Raw genomic sequence first — 21765 nt, 5'->3', positions numbered from 1 at the left:
CTTTCACCTTTTGTAGATATTTCTCCAAATGTCTCTCTCATGCCTTTTTCATTTTCTTCAACGCCTTTGTTATTTCATTTTCTCTCTTATTTTATCATTCTCTTACCCCCTCTCCTTTTTTTCTCTCATTCTACTCCTCTTTCTGTATCTCTGTCAATCCCTTTTTCCTTTCTCTCTGTTCTTTTTTTTTTCTCTTCCTCTCCCCTTTTTGTCACCCCTTCCTCTTTTTTTTTTTCCTCTCTGTCCACTCCTTCGGTGTCCATGTATTTCTCTTCTCTCTCTCCTCACTTCCATCTGTCTAAACTCTGCTTGCTTGACCCCCAGCCAACCTTTTAAATTGCTGTTAATGTTTTAGCCTAACAAATTAGTGTCTCATCTTCAGCCATGACTGAGAATGAGAGGAGGTGGCTCCTCTTCGAAATTGGGGTCATATAATTTGCGTGCGGAGGGACGTTAGTGAGGGGTGGAGATATTGTGAAAGTGGGCGCCAACACCATGTGGTTAACCCATTCATTATCAAGGCTGCTGTAGCTTGTAGTACTAGTTGGAAAATTCGGTATAATACATGGATCAATTAAAAGAATATAAGCAAAATCCAGGCATTACAAGAGGCTGAGAAGAGGCAATTGCCAACCTGCCACTGAGGCTGTCATGATAAGATGAGAAGTGTACAATGAGCTTAAGGGCCCCCCCCCCCTTTAATATATTTATAGTATATAACAATTACAGTGACTGTGTATTCCTTGCTCATTGTATTCAAAGCTGCAGCAGGAACATATTTCAAATGGGCTGGTCAATCTATCTCACCCCCACCGGGAGGTTATTTTTTTTCTGCTTTTGCATCTCATTTACATAGCTTTTCTATAGCCAATCCTGCAGTACTGACATTTTCAGTATCATGTTGTGGTTTTAAACAAGCAAAAATGGCTATTTCAAATGAAAAAATAAGTTAAAAAAAACTATTTGTTAATAGTTTAATACATTCCAGCAGATAAAATAGATCATTGGGAACACATTTAAAAAGAAGAAAATTAGACGGTGTCATGAAAAATTCTATTGTTTTGCAGTCCAGGGACATGCCCTTTTAAAAAGTTTCTACTGCTGAGACTAATTAGGAAGAGATATAAATGAGATGCTATATTGATCACTATGTAGAATGTAGCATTTTTGGTCTGAAATAAATAATGAAAATATATTGCAAAGTTGTATTTTAATTTATTTTTTTACTACTCATAATTAATTTTTTTATAAAATTGTTCTGTCCCTTTAACTGCTTTCACATTCTGTTTTGTCTTTCATTTTCACTTACTCTTTCCATTTTTCATGCTGCTTTAGGTGTGTACTGTTTCTTTCAACGTAGTGGTGTGATTGGTATATACAGGTACAGATCCCCAAATCCAGAACTCCAAAATTATTTCAAAATTCAAAAAAAATTTCTTTAAAAAAAATAAATTTATATGTAAATCCTCGTCGAACCCCCCCCCCACCCTTTTTTATTTTATTTTTAATTTCTGCACAAGTGAGTCACTAAGGGCCTAATGATGTAAAGGTCTCGGGGCTGGCAATATTATTAAAGAATGGTCACCAGTTCTATTTCCGTGGTTGAATGATCTAAAGACATTTTCTTTCTAATGACACGATGAGTCCACGGATCATCTAATTACTATTGGGAATATCACTCCTGCCCAGCAGGTGGCAGCAAAGAGCACCACAGCAAAGCTGTTAAATATCACCTCCCTTCCCTCCAACCCCAGTTATTCTTTTTGCCTACGTTAGAGCAAGGAAGTGGTAAAGTTAGGTGTTAGGAAAAGATTCTTCAAGCAAGATTTTATTTTTTTAGTAGTGCAAGATTGTGCTGTTTTGTTCTAGGGTGTAGCCGTAGTCCATATCAGTCTCTTCAGTAGAGCAGTGGTGGCTTTCAAGCAATGGGATCTTGTGGGGTACAATCCTTAATGCTGCCCTAACCGTGCAAGCCTGAGTAAGATTACTCAGTCTGTTTCTATCTACAGGTCCATGTGAGGGAACTGGCCTCTTAAACCTAGTGAGCTGCTGTGCTGCCTGGCAGAAGTCTTAAGGTAAGTGCTAACTTTAATTTTTTCTGGGACACACATACAGAGAAAATAGATAGCACTTTCATATTTGAAAATTTGGGGGACAAGTCACATTCACCTATGATAGGGGAATGTTTATTAGGGCAGCAGAGCAGGCACTAGGGACAAGGAGAATCTGGAGTTCAAATGAATGTATATCTATCAGCGCCACAATAATACCATACAAGCTATATCTGATACAGGCGGAGTCTCCCAACCAGACTCCAAAAGTCTCCAAGGAGAATCTGGCTCATTGGTGGTGGTGTATTTTTTACTTTACACCCGACGGCTCTGATAATACATTTAGCGGATCAGGAGTATCATGTGGTTACGCCCACGATGGGTGGAGTTAGATACAGCTGCAATTTCCTATTGCGCGCCTTTTTTTCTGGCCCTGTGTCACTTCCTGTGTTCCGCACTGGAAATCAGTTGCGGTTACGGATCGTAATATTTAAAGAAGCAGTAACAATTTTTTTTTTTTTTGGGGGGGGGGGGGGCTATTTTCTAAATAAAAATATCAGTTTTGTCTGTTTATTGGTGAATAAAGATGGACCAAGAAACCCTGCAAGATGTTACATGTTCTTTATGTTTTGATGCCAATGTAGAACCACCAATCCCCTTTCTGTTCCTCATGTATTGAGAGAACTTTATATTACAGGGACAGACTTTTTCCTGAGCCAACATTGTCTAAGGCGGATACTGTTCAGGAGTCTTCTGACAATGTTCAAGATATGCCGCAGCTTTCTCCTCAAGCGTCTCAAAATTTAGCGTCCATACAGCCAGTGCCCTGCGCTTCCTCTATTACTCCACCCGGAGTTACTTTGCAAGACATCGCTTCCCTAATGTCATCAGCGGTATCTGATGCGTTGTCTGCTTTTTGATGTAATCAATCAGTGAATAAGGTTGCTGACACAGTAGTGGCTATTCCGAATGTTTCTTCTCAGAAACCTGAAGAGGAAGATACTTTAGTAGCATCTGAGGGTGAAGACTCAGACAGTGTAATACTTTTAACTGATACTGAAGTTATTTCTTTCAGCTTTAAGCTTGAACACCTCCGTTTGTTACTTAAGGAGGTTTTAGCTACCCTGAACGTCTCGACACTACTGTCTTAGTCAATCCTAAGAAGTCTAGTAAACTAAACAAGTATTTTGACATGCCTTCCATGGTGGAGGTATTTCCTGTACTAGATAGGGCTACAGAGATTATTGCTAAGGAATGGGAGAACCGGGTATCCCTTTTTCTCCATCCCCTATATTTAAAAAAATGTTTTCTATAGCAGACTCTATCAAGGAGTCTTGGCAGACGGTACCCAAACTGGAAGGGGGACAGACACTCCCCTCGAAGAAATCCAGGGTAGGATAAAGGCCCTTAAGTTGGCCAACTCCTTTATCGCGGATGCTTCCCTTCAGGTTATTAGCTGGGAGCTAAGATTTCTGGTTTTGCCGTACTGGCCCGCAGAGCTTTATGGTTAAAATCTTGGTCTGCGGATGTGTCATCTAAGTCTAAACTTTTGCCGATTCCTTACAAGGGAAAGACCTTGTTTGGGCCGGGTTTGACGGAAATAATTTCTGACAATACGGGAGGAAAGGGCCATTTCCTCCCTCAGTATAAGAGAAATAATCAAAAGGGACGCCAGAGTAATTTTCGTTCCTTTCGAAATTCCAAGGGAAAGCCTTCCTCTTCCAAGCAGGAGCAGTCCAAGCCTTCCTGGAGGTCCAACCAGTCTTGGAACAAGGGAAAGCAATCCAAAAAGCCTGCTATTGAATCAAAAACAGCATGAAGGGCCTGCCCCCGATTGGAGACAGAATCTTGTGGGGGGCAGACTTTCCTTCTTCGTTCAGGATCCCTGGGCGGTGGACATTGTGTCCCAGGGATACAAACTAGAGTTCAAGACCTTTCCTCCCAGGGGCAGGTTTCTGCTTTCAAGATTATCTGTAGACCAGACAAAAAGAGAGGCCTTCTTACATTGTATTCAGGACCTCTCCGACCTGGGAGTGATAGTTCCTGTTCTGATGCAGCCATGACAGAGGTAGACAATGGGCGGAGACCCACAATTGCTGTCTATCTGCAATCCACATCCCAGGAGTGGACAACTGGGAGACGGACTTCCTGAGCAGGCAGACCTTTCACCCGGGGGAGTGGGAACTCCATCCGGAAGTGTTTTCCAGCCTGATTCTCAAATGGGGTCAGCCGGAATTGGATCTCATGGCATCTAGGCAGAATGCCAAGCTTTAAAGGTACGGGTCGAGGTCAAGGGACCCTCAGGCTGTACTGATAGAGGCCCTGGCGGTACCTTGGAATTTCAGTCTCACATACCTATTTCCTCAGTTCGCTCTTCTTCCTCTGGTCATTGCTCGAATCAAGCAGGAGAGGGCATCAGTGATTCTCATTGCACCGGCGTGGCCTTGCAGAATTTGGTATGCAGACCTGGTGGACATGTCATCTCTTCCACCTTGGAGACTTCCGTTGAGAAAGGACTTTCTACTTCAAGGGCCCTTCCTTCATCCAAATCTAGTTTCTCTGAAGCTGACTGCTTGGAGATTGAACTCTTAATTTTATCCAAGCGTAGATTTTCGGAATCGGTCATTGAGACCATGATTCAGGCTTGTAAACCTGTGACTAGAAAAATGTACCATAAGATATGGCGTAAATATCTATATTGGTGTGAATCCAAGGGCTACTCTTGGAGTAGAGTTAGGATTCCTAGAATTCTGTCCTTTCTCCAAGAAGGTTTGGAGAAGGGTTTATCGGCAAGTTCCCTAAATGGTCAAATATCTGCCTTGTCTATTTTGTTACATAAACGTCTGGCGGATGTCCCAGACGTACAATTGTTTTGTCAGGCCTTGGTCAGGATCAGGCCTGTGTTCAAGCCAGTTACTCCTCCCTGGAGTCTTAATTTAGTTCTTAAGGTTCTTCAAGGGGCTCCGTTTGAGCCTATGCATTCCTTAGATATTAAGTTGTTATCTTGGAAAGTTGTGTTTCTTGTTGCCATTTCATCTGCTTGTAGAGTGTCAGAGCTCACTGCATTACAGTATGAGTATCCTTACCTTATTTTTCATTCGGATAAGGTGGTTTTGCGTACTAAGTTAGGGTTTCTCCCTAAAGTAGTTTCAGACCGGAACATTAATCAGGAGATTGTTGTTCCTTCCTTGTGTCCTAATCCTTCTTCTCAAAAGGAACGGCTTCTGCACAATCTGGACGTGGTGCGTGCATTAAAATTCTATTTACAGGCGACTAAGAATTTTCGTCAGTCTTCTGCTCTATTTGTGGTATTCTCTGGGAAACGTAAGGGGCAGAAAGCTATGGCTACTTCTTTCTTTGTGGCTGAAGAGTATCATTCGCTTTGTCTATGAAACTGCTGGACAGCTGCCTCCTGAGAGAGTTACGGCTCATTCTACGAGGGCCATTTCCTCTTCCTGGGCATTCAAAAATGAAGCTTCTGTGGAACAGATTTGCAAGGCTGCAACTTGGTTCTCTCTTCACACTTTTTCAAAATTCTATAAATTTGACACTTTTGCCTCGGCTGAGGCCTCTTTTGGGAGAAAGGTTCTTCAAGCAGTGGTGCCTTCCGTTTAGGTTCCCTGTTTTGTCCCTCCCTTGTCTGTGTACTCTAGTTTGGGTATTGATTCCCAATAGTATTTAGATGATCCGTGGACTCATTGTGTCATTAGAAAGAAAACAATTTATGCTTACCTGATAAATTTCTTTCTTTCTTGACACAATGGGTTCACGGCCCGCCCTGTTCTTTTAGACAGGTTGTTTGTATGTTATAAACTTCAGACACCTCTGCATCTTGTTGCTTCCTTTCTCTCCTTTGCTTCGGTCAAATGACTGTGGTTGGAGGGAAGGGAGGTGATGTTTAACAGCTTTGCTGTGGTGCTCTTTGCCGCCTCCTGCTGGGGAGGAGTGATATTGCCAATAGTAATTAGATGATCCGTGGATTCATCGTGTCAAGAAAGAAAGAAATTTATCAGGTAAGCATAAATTTAGTTGTTTACACTTAAAACAGGGTGTCTCACCAAGGGGCATACTGCATTTTCGTATGGGCAGAAGATGCAGCATTACAAATGTGCACAATAAAATTTGTATTTAAAAATCTTACAAAACGAATAATAGTAGTATTCAAACACAAATGTAAAATTTGTACGTAAATTACTCAGGAATACATTGTATTTAAATATGCACAGCATAAACTATTTAAGTACACTGGATGTGCAAAAATCAATTACATTTTTTTACCTTTAAGTACAAAATAAAAAGTATAATTGTTGGGGTTTTTTGTAAAATGGGCTGAACATGGGCGTATATGAAATTGTCTCTAATCCCAGCGTAATTCTGTAAAGATTTTTGCTGTACAGATCTGTTTTTTCTCAAAACACTGAAAATACTTATAACCCTAATAGACAAATAGATGCATATGAAAATATGTGCTATTGTAAGATACTATACGCAGGAAGCAGCGTAATGTGAGTTGGCTGCAGGATTTCATTTTTAAAGTGCGCCCCCAGTTTACTGCTAACTTTGCTCCACGGTGCAAAGTTTCCCTTTCCCGTGAGCTTCATTACTTTCAATAGGAGCCACCAGTGCAACCCCGACGAGGGTCGGTGTGAAAAACCACGTCTGAAATACTCTGTATACACAAGTATTAAAAGTATATACAACTACATTTAGGTTGCATAAGCTGTATTATGACATGTAGATATCACCTAAATGATACATTATATTGTTGTTTACACTTGGTCCCATCCGTTCTCCAAGCTGTCCCATTTTACAGATGCAAATAAACAAATATTCCCAAATCCAAAACATTTCTGGTCCCAAACCGTTTTGTACCTGTATTTGTTTTTATGGAGCTCCATTTTGTTTCTATCTTTCTTTTCCATTGCTAACTCCCTCATGTGCCCTTTCACACTATAATATCTCAAACCGCCTTCTCTTTTTACAATTTGCTCTACTCCTTGATCAGTCTATTCTCTTGTTTTTTGGTGTCTCTCCCTCCTTCCGCTCACCCACCCACCTGTATTTCTCTCTCTCTCTCTCTCTCTCTCTCTCTCTCTCTCTCTCTCTCTCTCATATCACCCTCTCTCTCTGACATATGTATTTTTCATATGTGTCTTTTTTAAAGCGGCAATATGGTCAGCCTATATATAAGTAATCGATAAATAATTTAGTACAAAGCACACATACATTATCTATTTCCTAACAGTCATTATTACTGACGTTATAGATCCACAGGATTGTGCGCTCATAATGGGTGTCCAATGCAACGTAAGTGCAATGGATGAAGCTCTTAAGTGGACAACAACGTCCTAACCGCTTGGCTTTCCTGAAGCCACTGGCGCTTCCCTGATGGGATCGCGGTCTGGAGGGCATGCCTAGCATCATAGGGACGCCCCCTAACGCAATCCCATCATTGAAATCTTGTGATCACGATCGCGAGATTTCACCGTTGTTCCGATGTAGACACGTTAACCCCGGCATGAAAGGGTTAATTACAGGACATATTCTGTAGAATAACACATCAGCCAATATTTTTTTTTTTCTTCAAAGTAAATTAAGGGATGTGAAACCCCATTTTTTTCTTTTGTGATTCAGACAGAGCACGCACTTTTAAACAACTTTCTAAGTTACTTTTATTATCAAATATTCTTCATTCTCTTGGTATCTTTTTGTTGAAAAGCAAGGCCTTAAAGGGACAGTCTAGTAAAAAAAAAAAACTTTCATGATTCAGATAGGGCATGCAATTTTAAACAATTTTCCAATTTACTTTTATCACCAATTTTTCTTTGTTCTCTTGGTATTCTTAGTTGAAAGCTTAACCTAGGAGGTTCATATGCTAATTTCTTAGACCTTGAAGGCCGCCTCTTAAGAATGCATTTTAACAGGTTTTTCATCACTAGAGGGTGCAAGTCTGTCAAAAGAACTGAAATAAAGGGGCAGTCTGCAGAGGCTTAGATACAAGATAATCACAGAGGGAAAAAAAATATAAATATAACTGTTCGTTGTGCAAAACTAGGGAATGGGTAAACAAGGGATTATCTATCTTTTAAAACAATAACAATTCTGGTGTAGACTGTCCCTTTAAGCTCAGGGGAGTGCACATTTCTGGAGCACTATATGACAGTAGTTTTACAAGAATGTTATCCATTTGAAGGAGCACTAGATGGCACCAGACACATACCTAGGGATCTCTTCAACAAAAGACACAAAGGGAACAAAGAAAATATGATAATAGAAGTACAGTCCTGGCCAAAAGTTTTGAGAATGACACACATTCATTTTCACATTTTCATTTTTTATGATGACAATTTGCATATACTCCAGAATGTTATGAAGAGTAATCAGATCAATTGCAATTAATTGCAAAGTCCCTCTTTGCCATGAAAATTAACTTAATCCCACCAAAAAGGTTCATTTGTTGTGAAGAAGGCTTCAGGGCGCCGAAGAAAGTCCAGCAAGCGCCAGGACCATCTCCTAAAGTTGATTCAGCTGCGGGATTGAGGCACCACCAGTGCAGAGATTGCTCAGGAATGACAGCAGGCAGCTGAGAGTGCATCTGCACGCACAGTGAGGCAAAGACTTTTTGGAGGATGGCCTGGTGTCAAAAAGGGCAGCAAAGAAGTCACTTCTCTCCAGGAAAAACATCAGTGACAGACTGATATTCTGCAAAAGGTACAGCAATTGGACTGCTGAGGACTAGGGTAAAGTAATTTTCTCTGCTGAATCCCCCTTTCCGATTGTTTGGGGCATACGGAAAAAACCTTGTCCGGAGAAGAAAAGGTGAGCGCTACCATCAGCCCTGGATCATGCTAACAGTAAAGCATCCTGAGATCATTCATGTGTGGGGTTGCTTCTCAGCCAAGGGAGTGGGCTCACTGACAATTTTGCCTAAGAACAGAGCCATGAATAAAGAATGGTACAAAAATATCCTCCAAGAGCAACTTCTCACAAGCTTCCAAGAACAGTTTGGTGACGAATGATGCCTTTTCCAGCATGATGGAGCACCTTGCCGTAAGCCAAAAGTGATAACTTAGTGGCTTGGGGAACAAAACATCGAAATGTTGGGTCCATGGCCAGGAAACTCCCCAGACTTTAATCCCATTGAGAACTTGTGGTCAATCCTCAAGAGCCGGGCAAACAAAACTTCCCCCCACAAATTCTGACAAACTCCAAGCATCGATTATGCAAGAATGCGCTGCCATTAGTCAGAATGTGGCCCAGAAGTTGATTGACGGCGTGCCAGGGCGAATTGCAGAGGTCTTGGAAAAAGAAAGTTCAACACTGCAAATATTGACTCCTTGTATAAATATGCAATTGTCAATAAAAGCCTTTGAAATTCTTGTAATTATACTTCAGTATACCATAGTAACATCTGACAAAGGATCTAAAAACACTGAAGCAGCAGACTTTGTGAAAATTAATATTTGTGTCATTCTCAAAACTTTTGGCCAGGACTGTAAACTTTTTATAAATCATTCATAATGTTGGTATAAAGTACCTTGTTTTGCAGTTGTCATACGTAAAAGCGAAATAGGGACATATATATATATATAGCAGGGTTAGCCTTGAGAAGTCAGCAAGGTGCCATTTAGGATCTGGAAATTAGAAAATCCTGAATTTTCAGAGCTAAATTGCCTAAAAAGGGAGAAAAATAATGAAATTATATTGCACAGTTGTTTCGTTACACATAACTAAACATTTTAGATAAAAATCTCAAGGCGTTTACTGTCCCTTTTAAGCAATGGTAGTGAGTGTCATTACAGTATTGCTGCAGTGGCCTGCATAGAATACAAAATTAGTTTAACCTGTCTTGAATGTTTTTTGTTTTTTGTAAAGTAGCTGTGTATAATAGAGTTGTAAAGCGTTGGTGAGGTTAACGCGTGCTCTTCCTCCCACAGAACGCAGTGCGTCACAACCTCAGTCTACACAAGTGCTTTGTGCGTGTGGAGAATGTGAAAGGGGCCGTTTGGACAGTGGACGAGCTGGAATATCAAAAGAGAAGGCCACCTAAGATGACAGGGTTAGTGTGACGTCCTCCTGCTTGTGAAAGTATTGTTTGACCTGTTAAAAGGAAATCAGCATTATTATATGTGCAAGTAAAACATGCCAGAATATTCTACTTATTAGATGAAAGAGAACCACTAGTTTCATGTTGGACTTCTGAGAAGTCTGTAGTTTGCTGGAGATCGAATGAGTTTAGACACTGGGCTTCATTTATGAAGCAATGAGAAGATTGGCACTTCTTAAAGGAACACTCAAGTCAAAATTAAACTTTTCATGATTCAGATAGAGCACACATTATAAACAGCTCTATGTCTAAGGTAACAGTTCCTACTGATCATGTGCAAGGGAGAAGGAAAATAACCTATCTTTGACATTAGTCTGAATTTCAAATCAGTAGACTTTTTTTTTTTGCATTGTCTTTTTATTATACATTTGTTTATTATGCAGATATACTGTATTTAATGGTCCTTTAAACTCTGCCATCTCAGATGGCTTAGTTTATCTATCCATGCCGATTGACAAGACACACTCTTGTGTAATCTGAAGTTCAGGCATCAAATGCTGATGTTTTCCCTGCAAAGATGGACAGGTTCCCTGCCTGGGAACATTGTCTAATAGCATTAAAATAAATGGGCCCCTTTGTATTTATCTATTTGTTTAAATTCATATTCTTTGAAAGGTTATACATTTAAAGGGACATTAAACTGCTGGGCACAACTACCATAGAATGATAACTACTCGCTATGTAATTGCATTTTATCCTCTTCCTGCAGCTCTTTTTAAATCCGTTCTCCTGTTAAATTGCTTAAAGGTACCAGATACTGAAGCTCCGCCTCTTTGTACTGGGGGCAGCCATCTTGGAGCTCAGGTATTATCACAGATCAGTAATATTGCCTATTTTTTTACAGCTGTTTAATTTACATCAGGTTAGGGTGCATGATATAGAACAGGAGCTGTATATGTTTGCTGTGGCTGCATTGCTCTATATTATTGTTGAGTACTTTTGTAAATATATTTTGTGTAGAAAATGCACATTATGTATCATGCACTCTAACCTGAAGTATATTATACAGCTGTAAAAAAAGAAAGACAATATTACTGATCTGTGAGTGTGCAGCTTCTGTCACAGGCTGTGAGAATACCTGAGCTCTAAGATGGCAGCCCCAGTATAAAGAGGCGGAGCTTCAGTATCTGGCACCTTTAAGCTATTAAACCAGGAGAACGGATTTGAAAAGAGCTGCAGGAACAGGATGAAATGCAATACCATAGTGAGTAGTTACTATTCTTTTATAGTTCTGCCAAGTTAAGCAGTTCAATGTCCCTTTAAGTATAAAATACTAGTTTGTAAAATGAATAAAACTTGTGCTTTCATTATATATTACCTTGTTGTCAGAAATATAGCAAATACACCAACGAGAATTACAAAGGTTTCAATGGAATTTCATTTTTAATTAATCGTGTTTGTGATCACTGAGCATTGACAGACCTTGCAGTCTCAGCTTGTTTTAAAAAGGAGTGTTCATGAATTTAGCTCCATGTCTTATGATGTTATTCTGCAGTTTTTTTCCCTTCTGCTATTTGCATATGGAAATAGTCTGTCTTAGGTTTTCAGTGCATTCATAATGACGTGTGAGTAGAGGTGAAGGACAGTGCTTAAGACAAATGTCACTCCTTTCAATTACTTATTGAAATAAAGGTTAAATCACCTTGAGGAGATTTATGCAAATCAAGTGTACCACCACATATATCCAGTAGGTGGCACTAGTATTACAGTTTTTGGACAGACAATTGCAGTCCGATTCACATCACTTTTATCTTCATAAAAGAAGTATTTGAAATACCTCAGTGTAACTTTGTACATTTAAATCTGCTAAATCTGATCAGTGTCTCATTTCACCGTCATGTAAAGTGTATATGAATTCTCTAATTCATGTTGGGTTTTTTTTCAGGAGCCCAACCCTTGTCAAGAATATGATTTCTGGTCTGGGCTATGGAGCATTAAATGCCAGTTACCAGGTGGGTATCGACTGCGGTACCATTTCCATGTTTCAAACACAGTCTTCCATTAACTTTTTATATGTGCATACTAGATATGAATGGTTCTGCAATGCATTTCAAATGTTCTGCATACAAACAAATGGTTTAGGAATTTTAAAATCTTGCTTTTTTTAATCATTTTATAAGGGACATAAAACTCTCGGAACTTAAATGCACATGAATGCATTTTAATTATGAATATGTATTTTTTTTTATATGCAATTCCAACGTATAAACCAAATTCCTTCAGTAAAAGCTACTAGATTGAAGGAAAAAGCTTTTAATGTGCTGGAGCATATTTACATATGATCCATGCACCTGCATTTATATACTACACCTATATTGCTTTATTGATGACCCAATCTTTTGTCATTGTTAATGAGCACATGCCATTACAGCTCTCTGAGAATGCACATGCTGGAATAAGGTTACACAAGGCATATTTATGTATGTTCAGTGCACAGTAAATGTTTCTATTCAAAACTGAGGCATTTTATTTTCATTTAATTTTATGTCCCTTTTATGTTCCTCTCACATTATCTTCTAAAAAAAATGTTTTATTTTAAAATGTTAATCTAAATAAAAGCAATCATCTGTTTTTGTTCAGCAACGGTGACTGTTGCTTCTTTAACCTTAGCTAATATATATATATATATATATATATATATATATATAGAGAGAGAGAGAGAGATATATTTTATATATATATATACATACATATACAGTGGATATAAAAAGTTTACACACCCCTTTTAAAATGGCAGGTTTCTGTGATGTAAAAAAACTAGACAAAGATAAATAATTTCAGAACTTTTTCCACCTTTAATGTGACCTATAATCGATGCAACTCAATTGAAAAACAAACTGAAATCTTTTAGGTGAAGGGAAGTAAAAATAAAAAAATAAAATATGGTTGCATAAGTGTGTAAGATTTGCCCACTCTTTGCAAAAACACTCCAAATCTGTCAGATTGCGAGGGCATCTCCTGTGCACAGCCCTCTTCAGATCACCCCACAGATTTTCGATTGGATTCAGGTCTGGGCTCTGACTGGGGCCATTCCTCTTCATGTTCAACTTTCTAGCAGAAGCCTGAAGGTTTTGTGCCAATATTGACTGGTATTTGGAACTGTTCATAATTCCCTCTACCTTAAATAAGGCCCCATTTCCTGCTGATGAAAAACAGCCCCAAAGCATGATGCTGTCACCACCATGCTTCACTGTGGGTATGGTGTTCTTTTGGTGATGTGCAGTGTTGTTTTTGCGCCAAACATATCTTTTGGAATTATTGCCAAAAAGTTCAACCTTGGTTTCATCAGACCATAACACCTTTTCTCATATGCTTTTGGGAGACTTCAGATGTGTTTTTGCTCAATTTAGCTAGGCTTGGATGTTTTTCTTCGAAAGAAAAGGCTTCCGTCTTGCCTGTCTACCCCAAAACCCAAACATATGAAGAAAACGGGAGATTGTTGTCACATGTACTACACAGCCAGTACTTGTCAGATATTCCTGCAGCTCCTTTAATGTTGCTGTAGGCCTCTTGGTAGCCTCCCAGACAAGTTTTCTTCTTGTCTTTTCATCAATTTTGGAAGGACATCCAGTTCTTGGTAATGTCACTGTTGCACCATATTTTTTCACTTGTTGATGACTGTCTTCACTGTTTTCCATGGTATATCTAATGCCTTGGAAATTCTGTTGTACCCTTCTCCTGACTGATACCTTTTAACAATGAGATCCCTCTGATGCTTTAGAAGCTCTCTGCGGACCATGGCTTTTGTGTAGGACGCGACTAACAAAATGTCAGGAAAGACCTACTAGAACAGCTGAACTTTATTCAGGGTTAATCAGAGGCACTTTAAATGATGACAGGTGTGTACTGACTCCTATTTAACATGGTTTTGAATGTGATTGCTTAATTCTGAACACAGCTACATCCCCAGTTATAAGAGGGTGTGCACACTTATGCAACCACATTATTTTAGTTTTTTTTTATTTACTTCCCTCCACCTTAAAGATTCCAGTTTGTTTTTCAATTAAGTTGTACAGTTTAAAGGTCACATTAAAGGTGGAAAAAGTTCTAAAATGATTTATCTTTGTCTAATTTTTTTACATCACAGAAACCTGACATTTTAACAGGGGTGTGTAGACTTTATTTATATATATATATATATATATGTATATATATATATATATATATATATATATATATATATATATATAATGTATGTATGTATGCCCGGCACAAGCAGTTCCTGTTGTAATTGTAAACTGTTAAAAAACGATTATATTTAAAATAATGTAGAATGACTGAATTGGGAATATAAGGATATTCATGTCCCCCTAGCTTCTGTTCTCTTTTTAATATAATACTCTGAATATTTTATCAGTTCTTCTTAGATCCCTTATCTATTTGCCTTTTTATATGGATTTTCCCCAATGTCTCTTCTCTCCTACAGGCAGCTCTAGCGGAGAGCAGTTTTCCATTGCTAAATAGCCCCCCTTTGCTTAATAGCTCGGGCAGTGGCATCCATGGGGGACACGATGATGTCACAAGCACTGGGGAACCCGGAAATAGTAATGGGAGCAGCCCCCGGCTTTCTCCTCATTACAGGTAATCATGCATTTGGCATCTGCTAATTAAGAAATAAAGCTTTTAGTATTGATAATAACTTGTTATTGGTACAAGGAATAGGAGTGCTGCTTTGTTTCTGCTTGCAATGATTTTTTTTTCCCCCATGTGCTAATCCATTGTTTTTTCTTTTTAAGTCAACCCATCCATGTTAAAGAAGAGCCAACTGAAGAGGATGTCAGATCGGCCTCTCTCTCAGCACCAACCAATCAAAACACAACTTTGCCCGAGGACCGTGACTTGGAACCAGAGACGCCCATGGAAGACTTGTCCTAATGGCTTTTGTGTCCCTTGAGTTACCTCCCTTGCCCCAAAGTCCAGCACTTCCACCAGAGACCAACAATACCCTCTCCCCAATCCTCCTCCATTCCAAACTGAGAGACTTGAACCTTAACCTTCCCCTGTCCACTTTGGGGCTTCCTCTGTCACAATCTGGCAGCACTTCAGTGACTTATGGACAAGATGGGCACTCCCATAATCCTTTTCTCTTGTGGACAGAGAAAGGATGGGCACTGATGCTACTCATGACCTCTGACCTTGACAAGGAGGGCACTCCAGTCCTGCATTTTTATCCACACTTTTTTGGAACTGTTTTTGGGGCAACTTCGGACTCCTTCACCTTCATGCCCCTACAATGCATGCAGGAATGGGGGTCTCCCCTTTGCTAGCTCTTCTCCTGCCTGGTCACTTCCGAAGGTACCAAAAAGAGAACCAGACTTTATTTATTTTGCTCTGCGTGTTCTGGATCAATGTTACTGCTGGCATTCCTCACACAATTACATGTGAGCACATGGTAGACACACACACATACTTATATATGCACACTTGTTTGAATACATCCACGTGAACATATACAAATGCACAAAACTCTGACCATTATCACATGTGCATTATTCATGTTCCCCTAACACGCACATCTTCATCACTTATACGTTCATCGTCACATAAAATGCTTGAAAACTTTATTACAGTCTGTGAGGAGTTTAAAATATTTTACACTTTTTTGGACCAATACCGTTAATTAAATAGTCTAAAAATACTGTTAACATGCAAAAACAAAAAAAACAGTATGTCTAAATTTACATCAATGGATTTAGCTTATTTTACATACAAAAATACATACACATCATTCACCACCCTGTTCCTTCCTATATGTAGTGCTCAGAAATGGATTCACACCGCTAAAATCACTGTATCTTAAGGTACAGGTTATATTTTAGCTAGCTCCATAGTCATTACAAAGAATTAATGGTGTGGTCATGGCTATGTACGTACATATAAATATATATACATTTCATACATATACATGCACAAAGTATTAGCATACCAATTGCAAACACACAAACTTGCCAATTAACATAAAAATACAGTTTTACTTCCATGGTTTTCACTTCTACTAGTCACTGCCTTTTCACTTAAACACTACCCTGTGTCTCGCGTACATACTGCCCTGTCACACATGGGCTCTGTAAGACCCACTTGTGTGCTGCACCCTCGTACCCTTCCCTGACCAAAGATACCTCTCATGCCAAATAAACCAAAACCTCCTCTTACCTTGGCTTTGTGTTCCAGGGGCATAGTATAAGACTATTGAGGAGACCAAGCCAAAGGTACCGGTGTATCTGTCACAGTCACAAACACTATGTTTGCTCCTCTCCAGCGGGGCATGTTTGCATTTCACGCAGCGTCTCCTCAGCCTGCCTATCTACTGTGGGGTTTGGTGACCTTTTTCATTAGTTAGCAACACACACTTTTGTGTATATGTCTACTGGATATGAGTAGTTTGTGTGTATGTGTGTGAATGGTTAAATGAGACGAATGCTTCTGAACACTGAGGACATCATTTATAAGTTGGGATTTGATTGTCAAGCGCACTTTCATGTGTGCAATAAGTCGGACTGGAAGGCAAAGATACAATGATGTTCTCAATGATTGAGTGGATGACCAATGCTTATGTATGTTCACAAATAGGTGACGTGTTGTTACCCCACAGACACTCTGTGTTCCTCCCTTTGGATCAGGCCTTCTGTCACCAAGCTGCTGGTAGGAGGAGGGGAGAGGCAGGAGATGTTACCTCATGCCCTGGGTCAGCCGGTCAGTGCTGCGGCCACTGTATAAAGAATCAAGACGCTGTGCCAGCATCACTTGTGTGCCTGGTACAGATTCCTCGTGTACAATAGATTCTAGGTGCATGAAACAAACATGTATGGACATCTGCATATAATATGCAATAAATATAATTGTGTCACAAGACATGCTAAATCTAAATTACAGACCATTTTTTGTGTTATGTATATTTGTGTGTAATCGAGGTTACTTGCCATGTGTTGTATGTCTGTACATTAGGTATAAACAGAATTGTGCTAGTACAGTCAGACTGTGTAAGTGTAATCACATTCCGACATTTTGTATGTATGTTCAGTTAGCCTCCCAGAATGCCTCAGTTCAAGTTCTGTATTTTTCTGGAAAGGTGGTAGGTTCAAGAACTCCTTCACTTATAACAACTTTTTACTACACAGTGAGTGGATGTTTTACATTTCAGGTTAAGAACACAATCTGGTATATTCTAATCTTTTTGCTAAAGCTTATCACATGATTTTTGACAATTTTTTTTTTAAACTGTCAGTGGTGAATTATGTAGGAAAAAAGTGATCCTACTTTCTTTTACAAGATATGAGTCCACGGATTTCATCCTTACTTATTGGATTACGCCTCCTGGTCAGCATGAAGTGGCAAAGAGCACCACAGCAGAGCTGTATATATAGCTCCTCACTTCCCTCCCACCCCAGTCATTCTCTTTGCCTGTGTTAGTGATAGGAAGAGGTAAAGTGAGGTGTTAGTTTAGATTCTTCAATCAAGAAGTTTATTTTAAAATGGTGCCATTGAGTACTATTTTTCTCAGGGAGAAATCGTCAGTCAATAACTTCCCAAGAGGAGTGGAGACATCTTATTTTTCTGCCCTGATGTTGATGATCTTAGCAAACATGTAAGATCCTGCTGGTTTCCACAGAGCAGTTGAAGGTAGTGTAAGAGAAATATCTTCAGTGTGGAGAACCGTGTCATGCTACAAGCAGCATTAAGGTATGTTCAGTCATTTGTTTCTGGGGAGACTTGATGCATCAGAACAGACTGACATTGTTCCCTATCTGGGGAGGGGTAATCAGTAGGCACTATATGTATGGAAATGGTGTACCTGGAATTCCCTTTATATTGATTGCTAAATATGTCTAAGGATATCATTTAGGTATATTCGGTGTGGGCTAGACGCTGGGAGATGCGGTTGCTGGCTAAGGGCTGTCTTGTCATATCATTATAACTGGCCTGAGGTAGTGCAGTTTTTTCATGATGCTACGCTTTGTAATTGAGGTGTATGTAAGAGGGGCACATGGCTTTTCATATTTTATTTGGGAACCGACATGTTTGTTTTTTACTACCCATGCGGGTCTCAGTATGGCTAGAGTTACGCCCATGGTGGGCGGGGCCTAAATTCGCGCGCTCAGCCGCAAAGTTTTCATCCGGATCGGATAGACAGCAAGGTCCTGGGCTCCGGTGGGGCCTAAGTTGTTTTGGCACTCGAAGAGGCTTAAGAGCTACTCAAACAGATTCAGTGTGTTCTGGGGGCAGGTAAGCGCCACAGCAGAGCTGTGGCGAGGTGCAGGGGCCTGAATCGATAAGAAGTTGTAATAACTGATAACTTTAATATAAATTGATATTTAACATATCTAGTCTAAATGGTGCAATATTGTTAAGCTATTTTGGGCACACGAGGACAGTTTTTTATTGCTGTAAACATTGTTTTTGAGATAACAGAAAAATTGTTGCACTTTTATTATTTAAAGGCGCAGTACACTTTTTAGTTCAAAAATTTTGTCTTAGTAAATTGACTTCAGAGCTCAATATTTCAAGTAAAGAACGACTATTATTGCTACTGCTAGTCTGTTTAACATGTCTGAACTTGAGGAAACTACTTGTTCTATGTGTTTAGATGCCATTGTGGAACCCCCTCTTACTTTTTGTCCCTCATGTACTGAAAGGGCCTTACAATGTAAAGGGCAGATTTTCTTTAAGGAAAGTGCGACTAAGGATGCTTCTCAGTCTGATGAGAATCGGGGTATGCCGCTACTTTCTCCCCATGCGTCACAACCTTTACCGCCCACCCAAGCGACGCCGGGTTCTTCTACCGCATCTACTTCATTTACTCTGCAGGATATGGCTGCAGTTATGTCATCTACCCTTACAGAGGTTTTATCTAAGTTGCCAGTGTTACAGGGCGTGCGCAGCAGGACAGAAGTCAATTTGAATACTGCGACATCTGATGCTTTGTTGGCTATTTCTGATGTACCCTCACAGGGATCTGATTTGGGGGTCAGGGAACTTCTGTTTGAGGGGGAACTTTCCGATTCGGGAAGTGTGTTACCTCAGACGGACTCGGACGTCATGTCCTTTTAGATTTAAGCTTGAACATCTCCACCTGTTGCTTCGGGAGGTTTTAGCGACTCTGTATGACTGTGACTCGATTGTGGAACCACTAGAGAAATTGTGTAAGATGGACAAATACTTAGAGGTGCCTGCTTACTCTGTTTTACTCGGAAATTATTATGCGGGAATAGGAAAGACCGGGTATCCCGTTCTCACCTTCTCCTAATTTTAAGAAAATGTATCCCATATCTGACACTGTTCGGGACTCTTGGGAAAACAATCCCTAAGGTGGAGGGAGCTATATCTACCCTGGCTAAGCGTACTACTATTCCTATTGAGGACAGCTGTGCTTTCAAAGACCCTATGGATAAGAAATTGGAGGGTCTTCTAAAAAAGTTATTTATTCATCAGGGTTTCCTTTTACAACCGACAGCCTGCATTGTACCAGTTACCACTGCGGCGGCTTTCTGGTTTGACGCCTTGGAAGAGTCTCTTAAGACTTAGACTCCTTTAGAGGAAATTTTAGATAGAATTAAGGCTCTTAAGCTGGCTAATTCTTTTATTACGGACGCCGCCTTTCAGATTGCCAAGTTGGCGGCTAAGAATGCTGGATTTGCCATTTTAGCGCGTAGAGCATTATGGTTAAAGTCTTGGTCTGCGGATGTGTTATCTAAGTCAAAGCTTTTGGCTATTCCTTTCAATGGGAAAACCCTATTCGGGCCTGACTTGAAAGAAATCATTTCTGACATTAAGGGAGGTAAGGGTAATCTCCTACCTCAGGATAAAGCAGCTAAACTGAGGGGTAAACAGAATAATTTTTATTCCTTTCGGAACTTCAAAGGAGTCCCCGCTTCTTCTTCCGCTAAACAGGAAGGGAATTTTGCTCAAGCCAAGACCGTCTGGAGACCCAACCAGGCTTGGAACAAGGGTAAACGACCCAAGAAGCCCACTGCTGCTCCAAAGACAGCCTGAAGGGGCGGCCCCCGATCCGGGACCGGATCTAGTAGGGGGCAGACTTTCTCTCTTTACCCAGGCTTGGGTAAGAGATGTTCAGGACCCCTGGACACTGGAGATCGTGTCACAAGGGTATCAACTAGAATTCAAAAATTCTCTCCCAAGGGGGAGGGTTCTTCTTTCACGGTTGTCTGTAGACCAGATAAAAAGAGAGGCGTTCTTACGTTGTGTAAAAGACCTCTCTACTGTGGGAGTAATTCGTCCCGTTCCAATACTGGAACAGGGGCAGGGATTTTACTCAAATCTTTTCGTGGTTCCCAAAAAAGAGGGAACGTTCAGACCCATTTTAGACCTCAATAGTCTAAACAAGTTTCTCAGAGTCCCATCCTTCAAGATGGAGACTATTCGAACAATTCTACCTTTGATCCAGGAGGGTCAATATATAACTACCGTGGACTTAAGGGTTGCATACCTTCATATTCCTATCCACAAGGATCATCATCAGTTCCTAAGGTTTGCCTTTCTGGTTAAACATTTTCAGTTCGTGGCTCTTCCCTTCGGGGAAGATACTTTTGCTTCTTCTGAGGCTGGTTTTGGGAGAAAGGTTCTTCAAGCAGTGGTGCCTTCCGTTTAGGTTCCTGTCTTGTCCCTCCCTTTCATCCGTGTCCTATAGCTTTGGTATTGTATCCCATAAGTAAGGATGAAATCCGTGGACTCGTCATATCTTGTAAAAGAAAAGGAAATTTATGCTTACCTGATAAAATTATTTATTTTACGATATGACGAGTCCACGGCCCACCCTGTCATTTCTAAGACAGGTATTTACTTGTTTTTTGTTACACTTCAGTCACCTCTGCACCTTTGGCTTTTCCTTTCTCTTCCTAACTTCGGTCGAATGACTGGAGCATGAGGGAAGGGAGGAGCTATATATACAGCTCTGCTGTGGTGCTCTTTGCCACTTCCTTCTGACCAGGAGGCGTAATCCCATAAGTAAGGATGAAATCCGTGGACTCGTCATATCGTATAAGAAATAAATTTATCAGGTAAGCATAAATTTCCTTTTTAAGTGACTGGCACAGTTTAGGATCTGTGTAAAAGTTGTGTGTATCAGAAGTAGGATTAGCAGAGAAGGATGGCTACTAAAACAAATGCCCCACAGTCCACACAACATATATTAGGTACTGTTTTAGTGGGGCTTAAAGGGATGCAAACAAGTTCACTTTTCTGATGTTAAAATAATAGAAATATTGGCACTCAAGGTTTTATGGAGTTAATGTTAATCCTCTAAAGGTGTCATTACTGCTATATGTAAAAGGGATTGTGAATATTAAAGGGACATTAAACACTAAAGGCATTTTAAAACAAAACAGCCTAATATGTAGATTTTTATATTATATTGGTTTAATATTTAAAAAAAAAAAGTGTAAAGTGTTTAGTGCCAGATTACAAGTGGAGTGCTAAATTATTGCACGCCCATTGAGCGTGCGATAATTAACCAGCCATTATAAGTGTTCAGAAAATTGACCAGAGATCCAATCTCTGGTTCATTTTCTAAAAGTGCCCCCAAATGCCCTGAACATAGAGGCCATTATAGTTTTTGTATTTAAAAATGTACCATTTTTGAGGTCAAAGTTG

At 39.9% G+C, this 21765-nt stretch overlaps 1 protein-coding gene across 2 annotated transcripts in view; it reads left to right on the top strand.

The window, feature by feature from the left end:
* The window catches only part of FOXP4 (forkhead box P4), a 107927-nt gene extending 90902 nt beyond the window's left edge, over window positions 1–17025 (top strand). For both annotated transcript variants that reach the window (XM_053706751.1, XM_053706752.1), the window contains exons 14-17: window positions 9989–10110; window positions 12044–12110; window positions 14585–14739; window positions 14895–17025. In XM_053706751.1, the coding sequence (XP_053562726.1) occupies window positions 9989–10110; window positions 12044–12110; window positions 14585–14739; window positions 14895–15033 (483 nt within the window). In that variant the 3' untranslated portion in view covers window positions 15034–17025. The remainder of the gene's footprint in view (window positions 1–9988; window positions 10111–12043; window positions 12111–14584; window positions 14740–14894) is intronic.
* Window positions 17026–21765: the final 4740 nt, after the last annotated feature.

This window comes from Bombina bombina, chromosome 3 (assembly GCF_027579735.1).
Source record: "Bombina bombina isolate aBomBom1 chromosome 3, aBomBom1.pri, whole genome shotgun sequence".
Lineage (NCBI taxonomy): Eukaryota > Metazoa > Chordata > Amphibia > Anura > Bombinatoridae > Bombina > Bombina bombina.
This window is presented reverse-complemented; position numbering and strand designations above follow the sequence as displayed.